The sequence below is a fragment of the Cimex lectularius genome, unplaced genomic scaffold (genome assembly GCF_000648675.2).
Source record: "Cimex lectularius strain Harlan isolate CLEC.00 unplaced genomic scaffold, Clec_2.1 scaffold205, whole genome shotgun sequence".
In the NCBI taxonomy this organism is placed as follows: Eukaryota; Metazoa; Arthropoda; class Insecta; order Hemiptera; family Cimicidae; genus Cimex; species Cimex lectularius.
In genome coordinates this window covers 542106-566711 of record NW_019392773.1, presented here as the reverse complement: position 1 = coordinate 566711, position 24606 = coordinate 542106, and the positions used below count along the sequence as shown (strand labels likewise).

At 31.7% G+C, this 24606-nt stretch overlaps 2 protein-coding genes and 2 long non-coding RNA genes across 11 annotated transcripts in view; 2 read left to right on the top strand and 2 right to left on the bottom strand.

Annotated features, from left to right (window-relative positions):
- Nucleotides 1-4025, top strand: part of LOC106673107 (protein crumbs) — a 54307-nt gene extending 50282 nt beyond the window's left edge. For all 5 annotated transcript variants that reach the window (XM_014405081.2, XM_014405080.2, XM_014405079.2 and 2 more), the window contains 4 exons: nt 1073-1197; nt 1255-1557; nt 2968-3069; nt 3144-4025. In XM_014405081.2, the coding sequence (XP_014260567.1) occupies nt 1073-1197; nt 1255-1557; nt 2968-3069; nt 3144-3371 (758 nt within the window). In that variant the 3' untranslated portion in view covers nt 3372-4025. The remainder of the gene's footprint in view (nt 1-1072; nt 1198-1254; nt 1558-2967; nt 3070-3143) is intronic.
- Nucleotides 3575-4441, bottom strand: LOC112127172. Its single transcript, XR_002910434.1, has 2 exons — nt 4190-4441; nt 3575-4115 (listed from the first exon to the last, which is right to left on the bottom strand). It is a non-coding gene; the product is annotated as an uncharacterized LOC112127172 (long non-coding RNA).
- A 3398-nt stretch (nt 4442-7839) lies between these two features.
- LOC106673098 (protein bric-a-brac 2) overlaps nt 7840-24606 on the top strand; it is a 19244-nt gene continuing 2477 nt past the window's right edge. The window contains exons 1-6 of one of the 4 annotated variants that reach the window (XR_002910429.1): nt 7840-8177; nt 13679-13873; nt 13932-14285; nt 14364-14589; nt 14672-14731; nt 22147-22416. Coding sequence is in view for 3 of the 4 variants with exons in the window: in XM_014405062.2 (XP_014260548.1) it covers nt 13691-13873; nt 13932-14285; nt 14364-14589; nt 14672-14731; nt 18036-18259 (1047 nt within the window). In the remaining variant the exon portion in view is untranslated. Of the gene's footprint in view, nt 8178-10122; nt 10247-13678; nt 13874-13931; nt 14286-14363; nt 14590-14671; nt 14732-18035; nt 18374-22146; nt 22417-24606 lie in introns of those variants that run through there. The other 3 variants (XM_014405062.2, XM_014405060.2, XM_014405061.2) reach the window with 3 other exon arrangements.
- Nucleotides 8840-10059, bottom strand: LOC112127171. Its single transcript, XR_002910430.1, has 2 exons — nt 9488-10059; nt 8840-9405 (listed from the first exon to the last, which is right to left on the bottom strand). It is a non-coding gene; the product is annotated as an uncharacterized LOC112127171 (long non-coding RNA).

The window sequence follows — 24606 nt, the reverse complement described above, 5'->3', positions numbered from 1 at the left end:
TCATCTGCAATTGTAAAATAGTTTGCCCTTCCCCTCAGTCCAATTACACCCAAGATATAGTTAGACTTTAAGCCCTACTATATGATTTGATTTTTTTTTTTTTTTTTTTTTTTTTTAATATTTCAACAATAATGGACCAGCTGGGTTTGAGAAGTTTGTAACTTGAGGGCGATATTACTTGTCAAAGGATGTACATCCTGGAATGACTTTTAGGAGTCCTGAAGGTGGTGCGTAAGAGGCCGTAACGATTTAGGCATTGACATGGCGCTCATTACTGGTAAGGCAAAGGTCCCAGGTTTGAATCCAGCGGCCCTGCATTCGAACCTGACAAACTTACAAATGGGCTTTTTTCATAAACACCGGCACCCTGAGGGTTCATATAACCTCGTAGTTGAAATACTCTTGTTAAAAAATAAATAAAAGGTGGACTGATCCAAAAATATTTTTGTTCGGGTCCAAGGATTCAGTTTTGGTTATGCTACCAGTCTAGTTCCAAAAGCTGAGATATAAGAGGGCTAATTCTATGCCCAGCCTGTTCGTGTCAACCAACAACTAGGGGAATCCTCCTCTGCATTTTTTCTTATCTAAAATTGGGGCAACAATCAGCAAATAAACTATATTAAAACTCTTTCAGCTTATCTGCTTAAATGCTACATAAGTTGATATTAAAATTAAAACAGAATGGTCTGACTCAATTATTTTTAAAAATATTTTCCTCATTTTTGCATTATTTTATTTTATGTAAAAGTGCTGATAGAAGGTGTTTAATCAGCTCTTCAAAAATTTATCAACATTTTTTTTATGGATGAAAAAAAGCCAGTTGCTGTGTTCAGTTAGAATGCTTCTACCCAATGTTGAATAAAAGATCTGTTTTTTAAACCACACATTGTTTAAATTGGGCACATTTTATTAGTTTATCTTTAAAAAAATATCTTTGTTTAACAACACTATCAGTGATAACAAGAAAAAATGAGTTGGTGTTATCAATTACCTTTCTTATAATCTCTGATCAAACATAAGACTCTTTTAGTCAATGTGTGCCAAGAATTTAATTTTTATCTCTTTACATTAGATCCAGCGACGAACGACAACTTTACTTGCGACTGTCAAGACGGTTTTCTCGGGGTTTATTGTGAATACGCTTTCTGCGAGAAGAAGCCTTGCGAAAACGGCGGTATTTGCAGGAAGGATGGCATGGTAAGAATGGCTGTGATTAAATTTACAATATCTGTGACTGATATTTTATCGTTGAAGAAACCGTTTTGCGAATGCCTGCCTGGTTTTACTGGAAAAAATTGCGAAACTGACATCAACGAGTGTGACAGTAATCCTTGCGAGCATAACGGCCTTTGTAAGGACTTTACGGCGTCTTTCATCTGCAACTGCACCGGGACAGGATTCACTGGATCGACGTGCAATATCGACATCGACGAATGCGAAATAGATGATATTTGCCCAGCTAACAGCCAATGCTTAAACACAATGGGCAGCTTCTTCTGCAACTGTTTTTCAGAATTTTGTGGACCCAATTGCTCTTTGCCCAATCCTTGTATGCAAGTAAGTCTATTTTTACATTTTTTATTTTTATTTTTATTTATTTATTTTTTAATACATTTTTTTAGTTAATCCCCTCTCAAAAGTTTAGGGTTACTTGGAAAATTGAAATGTTTTCCATCTTCAATTTTAGGCTTAAGTTTACAACTGCTTAAAATGAAAAATTATTGAAAAATTAGGTCATTAAACAAAAAAATTATCACACTTTACTTAATTGTTTGTTTTTTTCTTTAAGATAAAATCCATGGTGCTTTATTTATTTGGTTTTTTGTTATATTCCTTTCAAGATGTAAGATAAGCCAATTTATCAAATAATAAAATTATATCATTTCAAGTTGTTTTGTTATCTAAAGAAAAATTAATCTTGGGAGAGGGATACTGAAAATTATTCACACATGTATTAATTTTAAATAAATCGTAAAATCGATCCAAGCAGGTGTCCCATAAGGGAGCATTCTTGGTCCCATCCTGAACATTATTTATACAGGTGACTTGCCAATTCATTCCAACACACCCTGTCAACCTATGACTATACCGCAATAATGTATGAGCCCAAATTCCATACTATAACCATTGCTGATATCCAGGAACCTCAAGCTCGTCAAAGAATTACGTAAAAAAAGGAAGATTGACATTGCCCAAGGACAAGTTCACCCAAATCACTTCATGTTAAAAAAGAAAAAAAAAGCCTGCACTATAAACTAACAACAATGAATTACCAGCACACACATAGCTGAAATACTTTCGAATATATAGATAGCAGATCCTAGAATCTTCACACTAGACTGAACAGAAGACTGACAATTAAGAAGACTAGGACCAAAATCAAACTTGCTACAAACACACTCCACAAAACATTTTGACCTATTTACAGTATGACGGTATGGCAGAAGTATACCACAAACCCATCCAAGCATTTCAAAATCCTCAGAAGAATTTTTAAAGATAGATTTTCATCTAAATGTGAAACCTGAATTAAAATCCTTATGAAATGGATATATTCCTTGAAAGCTTGTCGAAGGGATGGAGTGTTTTTCTTACTTTCAAATTTTCTTATCCCTGATCTTTTATATGATTAAAATCCTTATTAATAAAGTCATAAAAAATTAATATTTCATTATAGATGAAAAGGTGTTAAAACATCCAAGAAACCCTATCAGTCAAGTTTGTTGTAATTAATTTCTGTTTTTTTGTGGGATACTAAGCACATTTGCACTGCTGATGATAACCAGAAACGTCAAAAACATAAAAACATCACCCTCGATTTCTTAGATTGTTTAATACCCTTTCATCTACACTGTATAGTACAAGAAAATGAAGTCACCCAGCAGTGACACTCCCCCCGACAAATCTTTAATAATTATATAATCAAATTTATTCAACTTGTATATATTTTTGGTTTTTCTCTTTTAGGAAAGATGTGCAAATGGTGGTTCGTGTGTTCCACAATGTTTGGAGAAGGCTGACTATATTTGTGAATGTAGCCATCCTTACACTGGTAAAAACTGCACAGAGGTAATGAAAATAAAATAAAAATTGCACGATATAATCAGTGTATAATATTGAACAACCATGGTCTGTTCCAACAGGTGATGCAGTTTGGAAGCGGTAGGGTCGCAGATATTGCGCTCATAGTCGTGCCTATACTCACAATCCTCATAGTCGCCGGTTTGATTTCTCTCTCCGTTTTCCTAATGATGGCGAGGAAAAAACGAGCGACACGAGGAACGTACTCGCCTAGTTCGCAAGAGTATTGCAACCCACGAGTGGAACTCGATAACGTTATGAAACCGCCACCTGAAGAAAGACTAATATAATTGTGATTTTTCCCCTCACTTAATCGGATGTGAAATTTGTACAAAATTCCTTTTATTTTCACCAATTCTATTACCAAAGGTTACATCTTAGTAGAAAGAAATGTTTTTAGTAATTTAAGTAATATACAAAAAGTCAATAATTAGATTGGTAGGTTTGAAAATTTCAATCTAGAAAAATCGAGTAAAAGGAGTGTGTTGTTTATTGTACAGTGCCTTAAGTGAATTTGTCTTTCTATAAATGTACATTTCGTGGGGGTAAAATTGGGTGAATCGATTCGATAGACACTCGTGCCTGTTTCTTGGGACCTTAAATAAATATGTGTGCCTATTGATTATAAATTTTATTTATTTATTTTGATCTCAAGCCAATCAATTATTTAAATCCCGCATTAATGTTTCGATCTGATAATTTTATATTAACTACAATTTTATTACTTAATATTTCTTTTATTTGTAGATAATTTTCTTATTTGTAAATATTTGTTAATTTTTGTAATTATTAAAAAAATTAGGTTTTATTAATTATGTACTTTGTAATTGATATAATGCATTACATGACTGTATTACAAACTTAACTCCGTCCAGTTTAAACAATATATATTTTCTACACAAATATTTGTCAACAATTTTGTGAAATAAACATTTGAATTATTACTTTTGTGCATTTACTCCATGTTATATTAGATCCAAAACCTTTACATTTTACATAGATTATTTATTGAGACAGTGATAAATTTTGATCATCTGAAAAAAAAAAATAAATAAATAAGCTTGAACTTTTTAAACTTAAAAATTCATGAAAGCTTCTTAAAACAGACCATTTGAAAATACTAGTTTTTAGTTTTAATCATCAATTTCACAATGGCAGCAATAAAGAGATGTAGCTATTTGCAGGGGGGGGGGGATTTTTTGACTTGTCAATTTATATAAGCTCAACTCCTCACACATACGTATAGAATTAAGTTATGATTTCAACTACTTTGGGCTCTGGCAATCCAGGATCAGACAACGGTTTTATCTGTCCCCCCACCAAAGTTAGACTCCAAAACACTGTAATGATTGATTGTGACCCAGATTCTAGGTCATAAGTAATGCTTGAAATAAATGAAAACCAATTATTCCATTTATATTGGCATGTTTAGATAACTCAGACCCCACAAACTTTTTTTTGTTACATTTTGTCCTTCCACCAGTCTGTAGTACATGAGACAGTCCTTTTGGCAGACAATGCTTTGAACTGATGATGTTTTTTTATTTCTTTAGGATTCTTATAGGTTTGATGAATCCTTAGAACAGAAATTTCCCTATGGTTAAAGCCACTGGTTCAGTTGGAGAGAGAGAAAAACTTAATATGACAATATATAGTAATAACTTGCCAGTTTCTTCTTGAGAATATAAATTAGTGAATTATATTTTTTATAACTTATTACTGATTTATTTATACATGTTCAAATCTGGACGTGTACACAGTTGAGCTTATCACATCTTGCAGTCCACCGGTAAATTCCAGTTTTTGTAATTTACAATAAATTACTGGCTGGACTCGAGAATCACCCACCCCATGTGTTGGCAGACAGGAATCAAACCTATAGAAATGATGAATGGTGGAGTGAGTGCAGTGTTCAATCCTTTTAAAAAGATAGTTACTACTCACAGTAAGTCATTTTTGACTAGTTGAAAACAACTTACTGTTAGTAGGAACTATCTTTTTAAAAGGGATCAAACCTAGGTCTTATCCATTTGGATGCTGAGGTTGGGCCTCAGCGTCTATCAATAGCTAGGCCATTTCAGCCTCCCCCCCCCAGACTTAATACTTGCTAAATCCATTCCCACTCTGACTCACCCTTACTTGCATTCTTACTTATTTATATACCATATTCAGAGTGGTGGAGAACTTGATATTCCCCCATCACCAGTTATATAACATGTTATATAACTAGCCTAATCTAGAGTCAGTGGAGTACTTGATAATCCAGCTCTCTCACACTACACATTCATGCCAATAAATAAATTCACTCTCGACATGCTTGGGACACAAAACTATCATTACTATATACAATAATACAACCTTGTTTTCTCCAAGATTCAGAACAGGGACCCAGATACTTATTGCCATGCACAAGCACCACAAAAAGACATTCATACAAATTAATCTTCCAAATATCTCATAGTATGATTTTTCGATAATTTAGACCAATGATCAAAATGAGTTATTTGTGACCCTTTTTGATCACGATCACATGTCCTTCTCTTTGTTCTGTCAAAAACTTGGTAGCGTTGAACTGTGCCACAAAAGGGCATGTATTATGCAATTTAATATATCTTTCAAATGTAACATATTATATTGTGATATTTAGATGATCAGAATGAGTTGACTCATTTTGATCACAATTTTATTTATACCTTATTTTTTAGTTATTGGTAATTAACTTTAAGAACTTGGCACTGCCATGGACTCTGAATCATGCTAGAAAAGGACATTCATTTATCCAAATTAATAAATATTCCAAATATAACATATTATTTCAATTAATTATACTTTTATCTAAAGTCTTAGTTACGATAAAATTATTAGTAATTGAAAAAATTAAATAAGTCAATTGTGAATGCTAAACATATAAGAAGTAACATATTATGTTGTGATTTTAGATAATTTAGACCCATGATAAGAACCCTTTTTTTTATCACAATCGATTTTCTGCCACTTTCCAGTTGTAATGTTAATAACTTGGTGGGCCATCCAATCTGAACTGTGCTAGAATAGGACTCATATTTATCCAAATTAATAAACATTCCAAGTGTAACTACGCTGTAATTACTAGATAATTTTGACCCATGATAAGAATGAATTAATTTGTGATCATTTTTGATCACAATCATATTTCTACTGTTAATAACTTGGTTCTGCCATGCAGTCAGAACTGTGCTTCAAAAGGACACGCATTTCTCCAAATTAATATTTATTCAAAATGTAACATATTATATTGTGATATTTATAGTATTCAGAGACATGATCACAATGAGTTACTTGTATCTCATCTTGTTCACAAACCTATTTTTACATTGTTTTTTATTTTTTATTAATGGTTAAGGACTTGGTACTGCCATGCACTCTGAATCGCTCTAGAAAAGGACTTATATTTATCCAAATTAATAATATTCCAAATGTAACATTATTTTGTGATATTTAGATAATTTAGATTCGTAATAGGAATGAGTTAACTTGTGACCCTTTTTGATCTCAATCACATTTCTGCCTCTTTCCATTTTTACTTTTAATAACTTAGTACTGCCATACACTCAGAACTGTGCTTCTTCAAAAGGACATGTATTTATGAAAATTAATATATTTTCCAAATATAATATTATATTGTGATATTTAGAAAATTTAAACTCATGATAAGAATGAGTTAACTTGTGACCCTTTTTGATCACAATCACATTTCTGCCTCTTTCCATTTTTACTTTTAATAACTTGGTACTGCCATACACTCAGAACTGTGCTTCAAAAGGACATGCATTTCTCCAGATTAATAAATATTCCAAATGTAACATATATTATGATATTTAGATAATTTAGTCTCATGGTAAGAATGAGTTGTGACATTTTTTTTAAAAATCACAATCACATTTCTGCCTCATTCCATGTGTATTGTTAAAAACTTGGTACTGCCATACACTCAGAACTGTCAAAAGACATGTATTTATGCAAATTAATATATCTTCCGAATATAACATTATATTGTGATATTTAGATAATTTAGTCATGATAAGAATGTGTTAACTTATGGCCTTTTTTTTATCACAATCACATTTCTGCCTCTTTCCATTTGTACTCTTAATAACTTGGTACTGCCATACACTCAGAACTGTGCTTTTTCAAAAAGACATGTATTTATGAAAATTAATATATTTTCCAAATATAATATTATATTGTGATATTTAGAAAATTTAAGCTCATGATAAGAATGAGTTAACTTGTGACCATTTTTTTTATCACAATCACATTTTTGCCTCTTTCCATTTGTTTTGTTAATAACTTGGTACTGCCATACACTCAGAATTGTGCTTCTTCAAAAAGACATGTATTTAAGCAAATTAACACATTTTCCAAATGTAACATTATATTGTGATATTTAGATCATTTAAACTCATGATAAGAATGAATTCACTTGTGACTTATCTTGATCACAATCATATTTCCGCCCCATTCTTTTTGTAATTAAGTACTTGGTACTACGAGTGCAGTTGATACAGGAAGTGCCTCAATTGATACGGACGTTCATATAGGCGTGATAGATTGAAGAAAAGTTAAAATGAGACATTTGTTAATATGATTTTTAGTAGAAACTTTCCAAGAAAAGGTTTTCGAAGGAAATTAAATTTTTAAGTAGGATCCGAGTTAAATGCACTTCGTGCTATCGTTGTCCGGAGATCGATGGTTTGATGATCGACCATCGTCGTCATCGATAAGCGCCACGGACGATCAGGGATCTGCGCTGGGCCCCGGCAGACATTTTTATACCCCGACACACTCAACAATCAACACAAAAAAAAGAACTCTTCGGGGCTTGTCAAATTTGTGATTTGTGCAGACCAAAGAACTCCAGACCCGTCACGACGAAGAACCCGACACGCGAAGTTCGCCCGCCTCCTCGGATATAAAAACAACGCCAGGCAGCAAATGCCGTTTGTGGACGGGTCCGGCCGGACGGAGATCGCATCGAGCCGTGGAAAGGAGGAAACAAGTGAAAGTCAACTAGGAATTTTAATTAATTTTATTTAACTAATTAGACGGCGGAAAAGGTTAGACACAAGTTTCTAAACAATTTTCTCTAATTTATTTATTTTTTCAATTTTTCTTTTCTTATACACATCCAAAATTTTATTAGAAAAAAAGAAGGAATCACAAACTTTCTCCTTTGATAATAATAACCTTAAATACCTTCTTGTGTGTATCGGTAATATTTTTAATTTTCAAGCATGCCTTTAACCGTGTGAAGCATGATCGATTTGAATTGTTTAATTAATTATTAACAATAAACAATTCAGTACATAAAGCGCGTTAAAGTAAACAAACGCTTCTTTTTTTCAAAATAATTTTTCAAGTGTCATTTGCACGCTACACAACACTCATTAAAAAAAATAAATATTTTTGCGAAAATTTTGTTGTATGTGTCTATTGTTTTTATTGTAGATGTAAAGTCTTTTTCAATTACGAATTGACAATTATACACGTTTGAGAACGTATATTCTATTTCTTTTAATTTTTTAGTTTGGTCATTTTTGATCATTTTGGTCTGCCTATCGTTGTTTTGGTCTGACAGGTAATTATCAAACTACAGGTCCATCACACCACAGTCTCCAAGAAGAAATTGACAATTAAATAACTTTTAACTGTTAATTTATTAATTTGGGTTGATGCTAAAATAATGTAGGTTTTTGATGTTAAGTAAAAACAAGCTACATTTTAACTTCAACAAAATGTATTCAATCAAAAGAAATTCCATTACTATATATATTTTTTCCAACGCATAACCAATGCATTAATCTCAGAAGAGTAGAAATTAGGGTCTCTGGAATCGACAAACTTCTGAAATGTATTTTCAGTGTCTGGCTTCTGAACCGTTTTTCATCCAAAAAGTTGTTGAGCTGTTTAAAAAAGTGATAATCTGCAGGGAAAAGACTTGGTGAGTATGGTGGATGTGGTAAAGCCTCGTAACCCAACTCATGAAGTCTTGCCAGAGTACGTTATGGGCATGCGTTGTCATGAGGGATGATAGGCCCCTTCCAATTGATCAATGCTGGCCATAAATGTCGCAGTTTTCGGTCCATCCCGTTAATTTCATTGCAGTACTTTTCAGTAGTGATGGTTTCACTCAGATTGAGAAAACTGTAATGAATGAGTCCTGCAGATGACCACCGGACAGTGTCCATAATTTTTTTTTGGATGTAAGCTTGGCTTTGGAAACTGCCCAGGTTTTTCACTCTTATTCAGCCACTGTCTAGAACATTGTCTGTTGTCATACAATATCTGTTTTTCATCACACATTACTATACGATTGATAAATGTATCATTTTTAAAGCGTTCAGAAAGCATTGAACAGATTTCATACCTGCGATCCTTTTGGCGTTCAGCTCATGCGGAACCACTTGGTGAGCTTTGTTTTCTCAATAGCTTCCAGATGCAGATGACTGTGGATTGGTCAACAGTTCTTCCACTATTTCTCGAGTAGTTTTTATGGGGTCAGCTCCAACTATAGCCTTTAACTGGTCGTTGTCAACAGCAGAAGGACGGCCACCACCTTTGCTCGTGAAGTCATAATCTTCATTACGGAATTTTTGAAACCAACGCTGCACTGTAGATTCATTTGTGGTTCCTTGCCCCCCCCCCCCAATGTCATTAATTGCAGTTTGTGCTGTACTTTTCCCAAGTTTAATTCATAGAAATAAATTGTCCTAAAAATGGCTCTTAGACATCATTTTGTTGAAGGCATTGAACAGACTGAATTAAATGTTTTTTCAAAAAGGATTGTAAGAGAAAAAAAAAGGCGAGATAAATAGGGTATAAAATGATGTGTATCCCATAGCATATTGGATTAGTTTTGTTTACACAATTGGTATTAAAAGTGAAGCGAAAAGGAATACCTGCATTTATTTTGCATGAACCCGTAAAGGCACTGTTGGCCCTGGTTAGTTTGCATTTTCAGAATTAGACGTCATGAGAATCACTTGACACTGCTGCAGTCAGGTTTCAGCCTTGGGCTCCTAGGCTGACAGGTCATTTCAGCCCCTGTTACATGCAGTAACATAAGCACACATTCACTCATTCTTAAATACATTATTTCCTATGTATTGTCACTCACTCAATTAGGGTAACGGATATTTGATTTTCTTACATCAGTCATCTCACACTACCCACTAATAAATACCAAACTAGAGGTCCATCTCACCACAGACTCCCAAGAGAAAATTTACAATTGATTAACTTTATTGTATATTTGTACATTACAGTTGTGCAAAATAACCAGCCCTCAAACTTTTGCCTTTGTTAGTTTGTATTTTTAAATTAAACTATTAAAATATAATAGTCTATTACAGTGTAGGCTCCCGGACTGATGGGTCATTTCAGCCCCTGTTACAAGTAATAATGTAACTTATTTATTTTTAACATTAATTTGTCGAATAAGTGAGGAGTAGTCAGAAATGAAGTACTTTAGAAAAAGACCTTTTTTCATTTTTTCCCTGACATTTCGACTTTTATTCGGGTCATTTTCATGGCCTGGTTGAATTAGAAAACATATTTCGATTGGAGAAATAAGTTTTGCAATCCACCTAGGCCCTAAATATGACCCAAATAAATGTTGGCAAAAAAATGAAATATATTTTTCTAAAATACTTCTTACCTGACCGCTCTTCATTATTCCAGCAAATTATTGAACAACCGGTTCTAAATGAATACATACATGAATAAATTCTTTCCAGCAAAAGAGTTTTTTCTTCTCCACAGATTAAAACAGAAGCCCCAGAGATTCCAATTCCAATTCTCAAATTAGGAAGCATTCTTGTTCTTTATTTGAAGCGACATAGGTCGGGGGATCTAGAAACCTTTCTCAGTATACACATTTGCAGGCTTTGGTCCAAAAGAATGTGTCCATGTGTCAACACATATGGCCTATTCTAATTAAGGTGAAGATGATCCCAGATCTTTTATGATTCAGGTTCTCTGAGGTTTACCCAATTTTTATTTACTTTTTCCATTTTTATCATCAGATGGCCAGGCCTTAGCCTCGTTTATTTTTTCTTTACCTCTAGAACTATTTAATTAATATTTTGTTCAACAGAGAAATGATATTTAACAAAACAAAACGTAAAAAAAGAAATATCCTGTTATATGCTAGCCCTTCATAATAATTGGGAGAAAAAAAGCGTCTTTACCATTTTTTTTCTCTTTGCAAAACAGTGTACAAGTTGTTTAAGGACAGAATTTAAAATTTACAAATTCTTGCATAACTGTACGACAGAGGCTTCCCCCCATTTTTATGAGCAAAGTAAATGGCATTTTGTTCTTCATGTAACTAGAACTCACATTTTTATGATTAAGTTGTGCCGCAAAACAAAAGCAAAAACTCCAGAAATAGCTAGCCTAGGTACCTTTTCAATACTATGCAGATTAATTTTATCTAAAGCATGTTACATTGATTAATTTTTCCTACATTCTTCCTACTGTTGGTGTTGATATTTGTTTAAAACAGGGGGTAATTAGATAATTGATTTTTTTAGGAATTAGATTAAATTTAGAAAAATAATTCCTATTCCAGGAGGGCTTAATGTCCAACTGTCATTGAGTTGTGGATAAGGGGTTGACCACTTTAAACCGATACAAAATTACAAGGGCAGTGCCTACATTCGAACCCAAAACTGCTTGAGTGGCTAATCAGATGCCCTAAAGAATTGACCATCACAGCCCACATAAAATTAAGCTAACATTCTCTCAGTTTCTTATCATTTTTACTCATTGCTTATACTTTCCAACCAGTGACATATGATGCAGCAACATCACACTTCTATTTTTTTGTAGTTGGATAACAATTTGATGATGATGCTTATTTTACACCATACTTTTCACTCAAAACCGGCCTCCTTCTGTTGTAAACAATGCTCAAGTACAAACTGACAGTGAAGAACACCAGCCGGGCCAATTTATTATCAGTGCTTTATAGATTTTACCTGAAAGCAACAATCGATTGGTATTCATAACCAAAATTACTCTTCATACTTCTCAGCTTCCTCAATGTTAAGAAGAAACACCATGAACAAAAAAAGCTGTAAACTTTGGAGCAGTTGTTTGGGTGTTAAGTAAAGTTTTATTTTTCAATCTACCATGGCATAGACAATGGTGGATTGAATTAACAGTTTTACTCATTGAAGATGATGAACCTGTAATTTGGTCATTACTGATCATATTGGTCTTCAGTTTCTCAGATGGCAAAATACTGAATGCATTTGACAGACCAACACATTGAGGATAGGCAAACCAAATTGATTGGTTAAGTTCAAATTGCAGTTCTACTAAAAGTATCTAAATGAAGGTGCAAGTTCTTGCAACTAAGACAGGAAAACCCGCAAAGAAGATCAAAGCTATGGAGGCTGTTTAACAATCTGAGCTGGTCAGTGAGTTTTAAAAAACAGGGGAACACAATAGACCTATTCAGGTCGAGGTGCAGAAGGCCTTCAGGTCGCCTGTTTTATCCTTATCCCTTATCCCTAAAGGTATCGAAAGTTAAATTATATTATAGATTGGTCAAATGATACATTTTTAGCAACCAATTCTCAGTGAGAGGAATAAATCAAATGACAATTAAATACCGAAATTTCCTCTTGGGGCTTGTAAAGTGTTATTGTGCCATTTGTGTCTTATCCTTTCAGGGTCTGATGGTGAGAAGTTGAAACGTAACCAATGGACAAAAATGATCGGAAATAAATTACAATATTCAAAAGTTTACATTGTCTTTGGTAAACATTTTATGTAATAGGTGTAAGGACAATATCCAAAAAAAGCTGGGAGGCTCAATTTTGGACAATTCATTTATGTTAAGTTTATTTTTCCATTTATGTGACATTGTCAGATGTTTAGCAATGCACATATCCTTACCATTTGGCATTTGTTTATATCAGGAGTGGATCGGAATGTTAATAGTACTTTTTATGAGTCGAAGATAACGTTTATTTGTACCTTATATCTCACTCTCGCGGTAATTTTGTTTTATTAATTAATCCTTTCCAACAAAATGAAAGAAAATACAACAGGCCAGGATGTTTACACTTCCTCTTGTCAATAGGAATTCACATATTTTTACACTTCAATAGGAATTCTCATTTGCGAAGATAAAGTTTACGTGTTTTTAAGAATGTAAGGAAACACTCGGCCAGTTGGTTATGCTATTGAATTTTTTTATGTATCGAAGATTATGCTATCGTATATTAAAAACATTAAATAAGTACTGACTTTAATAATTCTACTTTATGACATAATTAATTTGTACTTTATGTGTGTGTGTGCATGCGTGCGCGCACGGCTTTTGATATTTGAATAAGAAAGAAGAAAACATCAAATATGTTGATTGTTATAAAGTAAATGTAACAAAAGGTAGAAATCAGGCTATTTTTAATTTATGATAATCAAATTAATACGCTAAATATCTCTTACGTAAAATGAATGTGTCTTTCTCATAATTAATTCTGATTTTTGAAATTGAAAAAATAAATTTGCATTTTGATAAATGATTCTTTCCTAAATATTTCAGAACTATTTCAAAATGGCTGCAGACCATTTCTGTTTACGATGGAACAATTACCAAAGCAATATGGTCTCTGAACTTGATATTTTAAGGACTGAAGAATATTTGGTTGATGTTACTCTGTGCTGTGAAGGGCATAAATTTAGAGCACATAAAGTGATACTTTCTGCATGCAGTCCGTATTTCCGAAATGTTTTCAAGGTATGTAAAATAGTCTCGTAGGTGAATTTATTTAATGACTGTTTAATTTCCTCGACAGGAAAACCCGTGTGAACATCCGGTTGTAATTTTAAAAGATGTATCTCCTGACGATGTGGAAGCCTTATTAAGTTTTGTATACCAGGGTGTGGTTTATGTCTCAGAAAAGAAACTGTCGTCGTTTTTACAAACGGCGGAACTTTTACAAATCAAAGGTCTGGCGGGTGCAGCTTCTAGTTTTAACGATGAACAAACAAAACAAGCGGCGACACCTCAGAGCCCAATAAAAAGAAGGAAAGGTGCTCCTGTCAGGATAGTTAAACACGAAGACGGAGAAGAGGACAGCAATCAAATGGAGGCCGAAGGAGAAAACGTAAAGAATGAGTTCTCAGAAGAAATGGATGCTTCCAAAAACGTAAATACTTTTTTTTTTTTTTTTTTTTTTCCAATTAACATAACTGTAGTACGTTCTTCTCAATACATGGCTGTATAGGATGAAGATGGGTCTATGGGTGAGGAGTCGGAGTCCGAGAATGGAGGCGAAGTCAATACAAGCAATTATGGATCAGTGGATATGAGAGGGGATGAAAACATGGTTAGCGATAGGGATAGAGTTATGGGTAATTCAAGGGATCAAATGGTGACACTTCTTCAACAGACTTTGGCTAGACAAAGGACAGCAGCACCGTCACAATCTTTGTTAGAAAATTCAGTTCAAGGTAAATTAAAATTTACTTTTAATTTAATTTTTTTTTATGTGAAAAATTTAAAATGTATGTTGAAAATATAAAATTTTTATAGGCCAATTTCCAGTACCTGTTCAAAACCAAGGATCAATACCAGAACTTTTATCACCAGCAGGTATGTGATTTCATAATTATTGTGTGCTGTAGGTGTTGGCATGTTTTCATTTTATTTTATTTTTTAATGCTTGGTGTATTTTATTTATTATTTTGTTGTGATGAACTAGTTCTTTCTTCTTTTTTTCTTTTATCCTAAGTGACTGCAAAGCATTAAGTAAAAATAATTAATAAAACAAACAATTGGAAAGTCACAATTTCTGCTATATTAGCATTTTTATTTTCAGTTACAATAAAAAGATGTGAACTATTTTTCTATTGTTAAAAAAAAAACATTTTAAGTGTTTCTAATAAATTTTTAGTCAATTTTTTGTGTTGTTAAACAAAATGGCATGTATAAAAAAAATTAGATATTTTTTAAAGGAAAGTAAATAAAGCATACTCACAAAGATTTTTAAAATGCTTGTTTTGTACTATGTACATAATATTTATATACATATTCATACACCGCCATTCGTTTATTTGTGTGGTAAGAAATTTTGTGCTTTGAATGCATCATTATTACTAAATTAACATTAAAGTTGACTTAGGGAAGTTAGTTGAATTAGAATAGCTTTATGTTGGAGAAATGGATACCACTTGTTAATTTTGGTTCTTTTATTGCCTTTATAATGCAAATTTTATAACTGACAACTTCAGTCAGCGAGCTGTGTCATTGTTTTCTAATATTCTTATCTACCTCACTTATCCTAATACTCAACTATTAACGTTTTCCGAAAGGGGTTAGAGATGAAATATTTACATTACTTGTGAAGACACATTTTAAATACTTATTTACAACACAATAGTCATTAAATATTAAAATATAAATTTGAATCTTTTAATTTTACAATAAAACATTCATTTATGTGCACTTAAGAAAGAGTAAAAACAAAATGTTCCCAATTGCTTCCTCCACAAGAACATCCTCCACTAAATTACAAATACGTTTTAAAATTATTAACCTCCTTCTTTAAATTAATAATTAAAAATTAGTGCCAGCAGTTTGATTATTTCTATGGGCTGCTTATTCTTAATATTAATCTAGTAAGACAATGAAACTGCCATCTTCAGCATTTAACGATTTACAGAATATACTAGGCTGAAATGTGACTTAAGATGAATAATGAAAAATTCAGACGAACAACGATCAACTTCAACCCTCAGACAAACATTTCATTTTAATAAAAACTCGTAATTCGACACAATTGCGGTGGTCATACCGGAATATATTAGACCCTGTTTTTACAATGAATATATAATTTATACCGGTTTCAAGTTTATTTTTGTCTTGCTAATCTCCTGGAGCTTTTATTTACAATTTAAATGATCATACATTGTAGTGAAACATTTTTTGTTTATATCAAATTGGATTTTTTTTAGGGGGGGGGGCAATTAAATGATCATTACAAATTATAACCTGTAAATCAATGTTCAAGACAACACAATTTTGTCCAACAAAACTGTGTGAATTATAATGCCTCTAGTAGCTGTAATACACTAAAAACAAAGTCATTTAGGCTGAGTTGCACCAACTGGTTTATACTCAGTTCAGTAACTGAAGTTAAACTAAAATTACTCTTTTTCATTAAAAAATGCTAAAATTCTTGAAATATTCTTATTTATATTCAACTAGTTTTTCAATTTATCTTGAACCGAGATCAAATTATGAACCTGGTTCAACTTGGATGGCCATCGAACGTGAATTAAATCTAGTTCGGAGATAAACCTCACAATATAATCTGTGTGTAATTGAAGATGCGTTCTTTCGATTTGAATCATTTTTTGTTTATACATTTCAATAAAAATTGATCATCTTTGGGAATGTAACTAATTGAAAGTTCTTATACATAGTTCTAGCCGTCTTTTGTTTTTCTAATTAGCAACAGTAAGTCCGGCAATTTTATTTCATTTACAATCTCTCTCTCTCTCTCTCTCTCTCTCTCTCTCTCTCTCTCTCTCTCTCTCCTTCTCTCTCTCTCTCCTCCCTCTCTCTCTCCTCCCTCTCCGAACTTGGTTTGAATTATGACTGAGTTTAAATAATTATTGGTGCAATAGGCCCATATTGATATAACACAAAAACCAGTCAACCTAATTGAAGTCATTATAACTTAACTTATTTTATTAAGTTAACTTATTTTATTCCTAACAATCTTAAAAATAATAACACATTTTAACGTTACACATCGACAAAAAAATAAAAATAAAAATAAAATAAATAAACTCACTTGTTCTGCATATTGGGAATAAAAGTAGCGCAGGTGTTTGATTTAACTGTAGACTATTACAATTACCACATTAACACATCACATTTTAACAGATTTTTTTTTTAAATTTTCTGAAGCTTAAGTGTAAAATGTTTGTTATTTGAAAAACCAATGAACCGTGTACATAAAGTTGACTTACTCAACTACTTGATAAAATCTAGATTTAACCCAAATATTAGTCCAAATTATTTTTTATTATTTGAAATTAATATAGTAATAGTAAAACTGAAATTATAATTATTAATTAATGGTTATGCAAATTAATATTCGTATTGAAAAATAATTACAGCAGAAAAAACTTAGAAAATGAAGTAAAACACAAATCCATTTGTAAAAATTAGCTTTTAAATCAAATCACTGGAAAAATTATTTTTTAAACTAAATGAGGCATGTTTATTATTTTAATGCTTTTTCTTAACATTAATATTTTAACGTTTCAAAAATTTTAAGGGCTATGGGTGGTTAATGATTGTTGATGAAGATTTATTGCTAAAAACTATATGTTGCTCTAAAATTCTGGCCGTAATTTTCTTTAAAAATAAATAAATAAAGTAAATCTATTTGAAAATTGAAAATTAGACTCTGATCCCAGTTTAGAAAATCACTTTTTTTTTCTTAAGAAAAAATCTGCAACACCATTTTAGTTAATTATTTTATAGAATACTTTAATTTTGTATTTTTTCAAAATTTTATTGAGATTGAGAACTGAAAGGGATGCCTTAATGCGAACGGTTTGTCACATTTTGGGATTTTGATTAAATTTCGAAGGAAGATAGAATATTACATGTTGTCATTTAAAAATAATGTTTCAACTTGATAGCAAGACTATCCATTTCTCAATTGTTGAATATTTAGAAAAAGAAACATCCCTTTTTAAATGGTGGAAAGAAATAGTCAAAACAATTCTTGATTAAGACTACCCATTGTCCCTTTTGAATTGTTTTACTGCTTGGAATTTATATTCTATGGGTATTCTTAACAAGAGTTATATCTAAAAGTGCCAAGTTGGAAGAAGACAAAGGGTTGGAATATTGCATATGAAAGGGGGGGTGTTTGCAGATTCGCGGCGAGGAGAATGGAGATGTATGCAGCCTCAAAGGTGTCAGTTGTGTGGGAAGGTATTCTCAAATTCTGGAAACCTGAGACAGCATATAAGTAACGTTCACATGCCTGGCGAAAGAGTGCCTTGTAACGTTTGTTACAGAATGTTCAAAAATAAAGAATACTTAAGGAAACACCACGTTCAAACGCACAATGCCCCCCTCCGAAGGCACAGGCGATGATATTTTTCAGATCTCCCGGTGAATCCCTCCAATTATGGTTTTTAAATTATTTAAAAAAATTGTTTTAAATTGATTTATATTTGCTTCCTTTTTGGACACCACAGCAAATATAATTAATTGTTCTTTGTTAAATAATCATTTGAAATTATTATTTAATAAAAACAAAACAATTGGTATGTTTTCTGTGTTGACTATTGACTGTGATCTTTGTATGATTATTAATTATTTAAACGTAGAAAGTGCAATTTGCAAGAACTAACTGAAAAAAGCAAGTCATATTTAGTTTTAAAAGAAGAAAATAAAGTATTTAAAAAATAAAAAAAGTAAAATCACACAACATTTGCCTTTTTGAATAATTGTTCAACGATGTAATTATTAGATTATTGTATAACTGTTATAAGTAATAAATCAATTACTTAATTACTAAACTTAAGTGCTTAGGACATTTTGTGTCTTGTAGTTTTTTTAATGTTCAAGTAAGTGCATTTGTATTGCGATACAAATATTTTTTATATTTATAATAACACGATATGCTGTTGTATTAACTTTGTTTTAGTATTGTACAATAACAATTGTTGATTGCTTAAATGAATTTATTTCAGTTTTATTTGTGAATTTAATTTAAAACTAGAAAAATATGATTACATTATTAGAGAGAAAGAGGAAAGCGCAGATATAAAATTTACCAAAGTACCTTTATTTAGTGTTAACTTAGTTATTACCAAATACATTATTATTAAGAGTAAGATATGAAATTACACTGTTTGGAATACTATAAATAATATTTGAGTCATTTATTGTACTGTATAGATTGGTAGACTATTTGGGTATAAAAGAAAATAATACAGAGTTTAGCAATAATATTTAGATGTAAACAAAAATGTTAAAAAATAAAGTAATATTGTTTCAGAATTTTTTTAGCACGACGCTATTTTACAATGTTTATTTATTTATTTTTCTTTTTAATTCAATAAAGAATTAAAAATGAGGCAAGTTATTTGTGAATTACTTTGGCCCCCCCTATTGTGTGACACCCGTTTCTTATTTATTTATTTTGTTTTGGGATCTGTAAACCCGTAAACAGGCCCTTATTTTTGTTATTCAATTTATAATTTTGGAAAAACTCCTTAGACATTTATTTCAATTTTGGTTTTATTTAAGACATGCCATTTTGTTTTTTGTTTTATTTTTTCTTTCCTACATTTTATTTTATTGTTTTTACATTATTTTAATTACATTAATTTAATATGTTTTATTTGAGTGTGGCAATTTGTTTGAAAGAAAGTAGTTTTGTATGATGGGATTTTTCGTTAGTCACTTGGTTTTATTAATTGCAGTTACTTGTTTTTGTGTCTGATACTGTTCGAACACTACAATGTATCTACACGAACAAACAAATTTGTTTATACATATTGATAAGTTATACTTGAGCCAACCAACCTCCTCCCCCCCCCAAAAAAAGAGAAAAAAAAGAGACCACATTTTTTGTTATTTACAAGGTGATTTGTTCCATTTAATGAAGGTGCATGTTGGGTAGTTGTTTTCTTTTCATAGGGTGTTGAACAGCAGTGAATGCATGTATTCGGTGGATGTGAATTAAGTTGTTCATTTACTGGTTTGTAGGTAACACGGATACCTCGCATGCAGTTGAAAAATGTAAAGTATTTGAAAAGTAAGATCTTGGGGGAAAACAATCTAATTCAATTTGAAACATTACTAATAAATATATTTATCTATTAAATTCACTAATTTTGTGGTCCGCTTGACCAATTAATATATTACAATTAATTAAGGTTTTTTGTTGAGATAAAAAAGTCAATGGCACGAGCGGGATTCGAACCCATGATCTTCGGCTAGATACGCTGCTGCTCTCCCACTTGAGCTATCGTGATCTCGATCCACTCGGACACTAACTTCCCATCTCAACCCCACCTTTTGAATTTTTCCTCCTTTTTGCCATTTTTCATCTATCTAGCCGTATCTAGCCGAAGATCGTGGGTTCAAATCCCGCTTGTGCTATTGACTTTTTTTATCTCAACTAAAAACCTTAATTAATTGTAATATTTATCCATATTATTTAATGGTAGAGGTGAATTAAACCGCAATGGACTATTTTCAATTTTTTATGATGTTATTTTAAATAACAAATATGCCAAATGGGACTTATTAATTTGCTTTTGTGTTTTAAGTGGTCATTTCAAGCTATATATTAATAAATTTTCAACACATAAATGATAAAAATAAAAGCTGATTTATATAGTGCTGTTAAAAAAAAGAAAGAAAAAAAAGGGTTTTTATAATTGTTTAAATCTTGGAGAAGTGAGAGTCTTGGCTCGTTTGAAAAAAATTGGCGTGCTCAGGTAAGTATTGTAAATTATTAAATGTTAGACATTGTGGAATTAAATTATTTGTTAATTTTTTTCTAATGGTAATAATTTTAATTACGGTGTGCAGTTGGGGATAAAAAATTCAACATGTCGAATAAATTTAAGACAAATTTTGTTCGACCTCTTATATAGCATAATTTTTCACTACCAGCAGTTTTATTCAATGACAAATCTTATAATTAAAAAAAAAGGGGCAATACTTATTAACTTAAATAAACTAAAACTTACAAGCGGATGATGGTTAGGAGGTTTTCAATGAAACGTTTTTTAGTGATAACAGGTCAAAACATCACATCTGCCCAATGGACCCCAGGAGCCAAGAACAAATATTAAGTGTAAAAATGGCCAAAAATTGTGTTAGCAAAGCTGCTCAATCAATTTAAATTAAATTTCAAAAAATGTAAGAACATTGAAAAATATTATAAGATGCATAGGGGTTAGGTGAAATCAGCCCCAGGAAGTCCCTATTAAAATGTTAAATATTATGGTGAACTTTGCAAAAGGTTAAAAGTTAATTTTAAAATTTGGTAATTGATAAAAAGATTCCAAATTTAGACTTCTTACTTCACTTCTGTGATGTAAATAAAATAAATCTAACCATCTAAGATCATTCTCTGGGTGTGAAATATGTTGGTATGAAGGTGCCTGTAGGAAAGAAATTTAAAAATGCAATGAATTAAGAAATCTAAATTTGGCATCTTTTTTTATCATTAACAAATTTTGTAACTAACATTTAGTCTTTTGCAGAGACAGAATACACCACAATATTTAATAATTTTATTAAGGGCTTCCTGGGGCTAATTTTGCCAAACCTCTACACAAGTGTCTAATATTTTTTGACTAGCATCACTAAAAAAGTTACATTGAAGTTGGTGATTGCACGACCTTAGCCTCAACTTGTTTTTATGCCAAGGAGAATGAAGTAATCTTATGTATCTTTTTGATAAATTTGAAGGGTTCAGTGAATGAATTTAGTTTCATTTGTGCCTCTTCTCATTAATTCTTATTTGCATAACTTTTGATTACATCTCTTTATGCCAAGATGCTGGAATTTTTTTTTTTTTTTTGCTATTTATTCAAATAAACATACTTTATAATCTTTCATTTCAAGATATTCTTCTGTTAAGGGTTTTCTTTTATTCAGAATTTACTTCCAGTTTAAGAAAAATATTTTATCTGTCATTTTACATTGGAAGCGTAAATACTTTTCTAATATTCAAATATTTTGCGTAAGCAGAAGGTCCTAGAAGAGTAAAAATAAACAATTACAAAACTCCAATACCTTGGCCTTTATTTGATACACAAAGAAAAATATTAAAAGTATTTTATATTAGTTTTTAATAATTATGGTTTATATTTGTATTAATTTAAATATGTACTACTAAAAAAATTATCGTGTAAGAAAACAGGCAGAAAGTTGCTGTTTATTTGGTATTAATTAACTTAAAAGTTGAAAAATTGTCAGACATAGAATGATGAAATCAAAAGTTTTATTTTCAGGGTCTCATCTTGCTCTGGTAGGGACCTGCCCCCATTGTGGCATTAAGTACGAGAACCAATCAGCCCTAAAGTACCATGTGCGACTCGTCCACTCGGATTTCACTAATAAACAGTGTTGTTACCTTTGCCCACAGTCATTTATAACGAGGGACTGTTTCAAATCGCACATGCGGTCCGTTCATAGCGTCAGAAATTGATCTGTATGTAATTGTCAATTGCCTACGATTAAAGTCAGGCCAGACTGATTGGCACACATTCAAATGTGGAACAGTAAGTCTAAAAATTTATGAGTGGCTTCAGCTTGCATTGGGGGCAGTTCCCGGTCAACTAACAACTAACCAACTGCGACAAGTGGGGAGCAAATTTCTGCGTATAAAACTGTAAACGTATATAATTAAAACTAACTTATTCTAACATTTACAGAATTCTTTTTGTTTTTAAAAATATGCTGGAAGTTAACACAACTATCATTAATTAGTTTATCGCTTTGAGTACAGTTCAGCAGAGAATCATCACAGCCGGTAGTGATTACTCTATCGGCTGGGTGGAGGTCTGCATGTTAAAAAGACAATGATGACATTTTGAAATTATAATGATAGAATGTCTTACTGGGGTTAGTTAATAGTTTTGTTTCTTAATATCTTAAATAATTTACTACCATCCGTAAACAGTAATGATAAATAAAAAAAATAGCTATAAAACTAGCAATATAGAAAACTTACTTGATTTTATTTTTATTATATGCCCTTTTCGTAAAAGAATGTCTTAAGTGGGATGTTTAAAGGTAAACCAAGGATCAAAAATATTCAATAAAAGCCTTAAATAGTTCATATTATCAGTTTGTTTTCTGTAGTTTGCCAGGCAGATTCCAGTTAAGTATTATTGCTGATAATAATAGGCAATCATTTTATATTTTGATTTTTTTCGTATCCAATTAGTTGTCTATTCAAAATTTTCACTTTTTTTTTTTTTTTTTTTTTTTTTTTTAAGAAAAAGACTCTTCCTGGGTCATGGTGACTTAACACCTCTTTCTTAAACTACATCCTAAAAGATCTTTAGGAAAGTGAATTGACTTTTTTATTTCCATACCGCAGAAAGTGCACTACAATGAACTAAGGTAGTTGTTTATTTTCTGAGGCGTTGATATAGCCTTTGCGAAGTTTCCAGGCTATATTGCGTTTCCTAGTGCACATTCTGACGTTTCTGCTGTTTTTTTTGTTTTTTGTTTTTGACATGATTTGGCAGATTTCTCTGTCAGCTTTTCCCAATTTTTAATTAATTCTTCTTCTTTGTTGAGGAGCATTTTTGTCTTGTACCTGGTGAATTCATTCAGTGTGTTCAATTTTGATTTAAAATGCTTTGAGGCGTGCCCACTTGTGGTTCTGGTAGGAAGGGTGCTGTTCCTGTTTTTCTTAATATTTTTTTTTCCTGTTCATTTCCTTGAGTCCTGGCACCAGAATCAGATATTTTCCTTTTTAACCAGTAGTTTGAGATATGCTTGGCATTCCCAGACCAGCTTTGAGATAAAGAAAATAATTTTCTGTTGACAAAAGTCTATAGCAGAAGTTTTTTCCAGTTCTATTATTTCTTTGATTTCTAGGTTTTGAAGTAAGGTACTGTCCTCACTGACTTGCAGGTCCAAGGCTGTGAGTGCTGCTCGGCTCTCTAAGAGCTTTGCACTTTTTTAAGTATTTCTTGTGCACAGAGTGATATTGTATGGATCACAGATTGGAAAATTAATGGTGTGCGGCCTAGAGGTTTTGGTAGAAGGAACAAAATTTTGTTCTTTTGGCTCCTGCCCTCACTAGACCTTTCATTTTATATCCATCTATGCACCATAAATAAGGACCTTTATTAGTTTCATGGTTTTTATTCTTCCAAACATCCCTTGTTATTTTCATTTGAAAGGGTCTGTCAAAAAAATTCAATTCAATTTTGTCAAATATTTTTGTAGAATTTAGTTTTAATTTTTTTGGATTCTATGATGGCTTTCTCTTACATCAGGTTGTTATTTTGTTTTGTTCTAACTCATAATAAAATCCTATGGTTCAGTTTCAAATTATAACACTACAAACAACTAAGTAAAAAGATAAGATGAGAACTTTTGACTAAACTTCATCGTAAATGTACATGTTTATTGAGCTTCTTCTGGGGTTTGCAATGTACAAAACATTTGTAGTTTGGTCTTTTTTGTCTGCCTATCCTTGCTGTTTTGGTTAGCCTTCACAGGTTCACAGCATGATAGCGAGAAACTGAAATCATCTGACATACTAAATTATTTGTACCACTAAATCATTTTGCCTTAATGAATTATAAAATAACAAAAAGAAACTTGATAGTGTTAATTGTTATTATTATAAGTCGAACCTTTAGTTCACAGGCATCTAAAAATTAGAAAGCGAACAGCAAGTTTGTTTAATGATAGCTAGTGAAACAGTGTTTTTGAAAATGAAACAATTA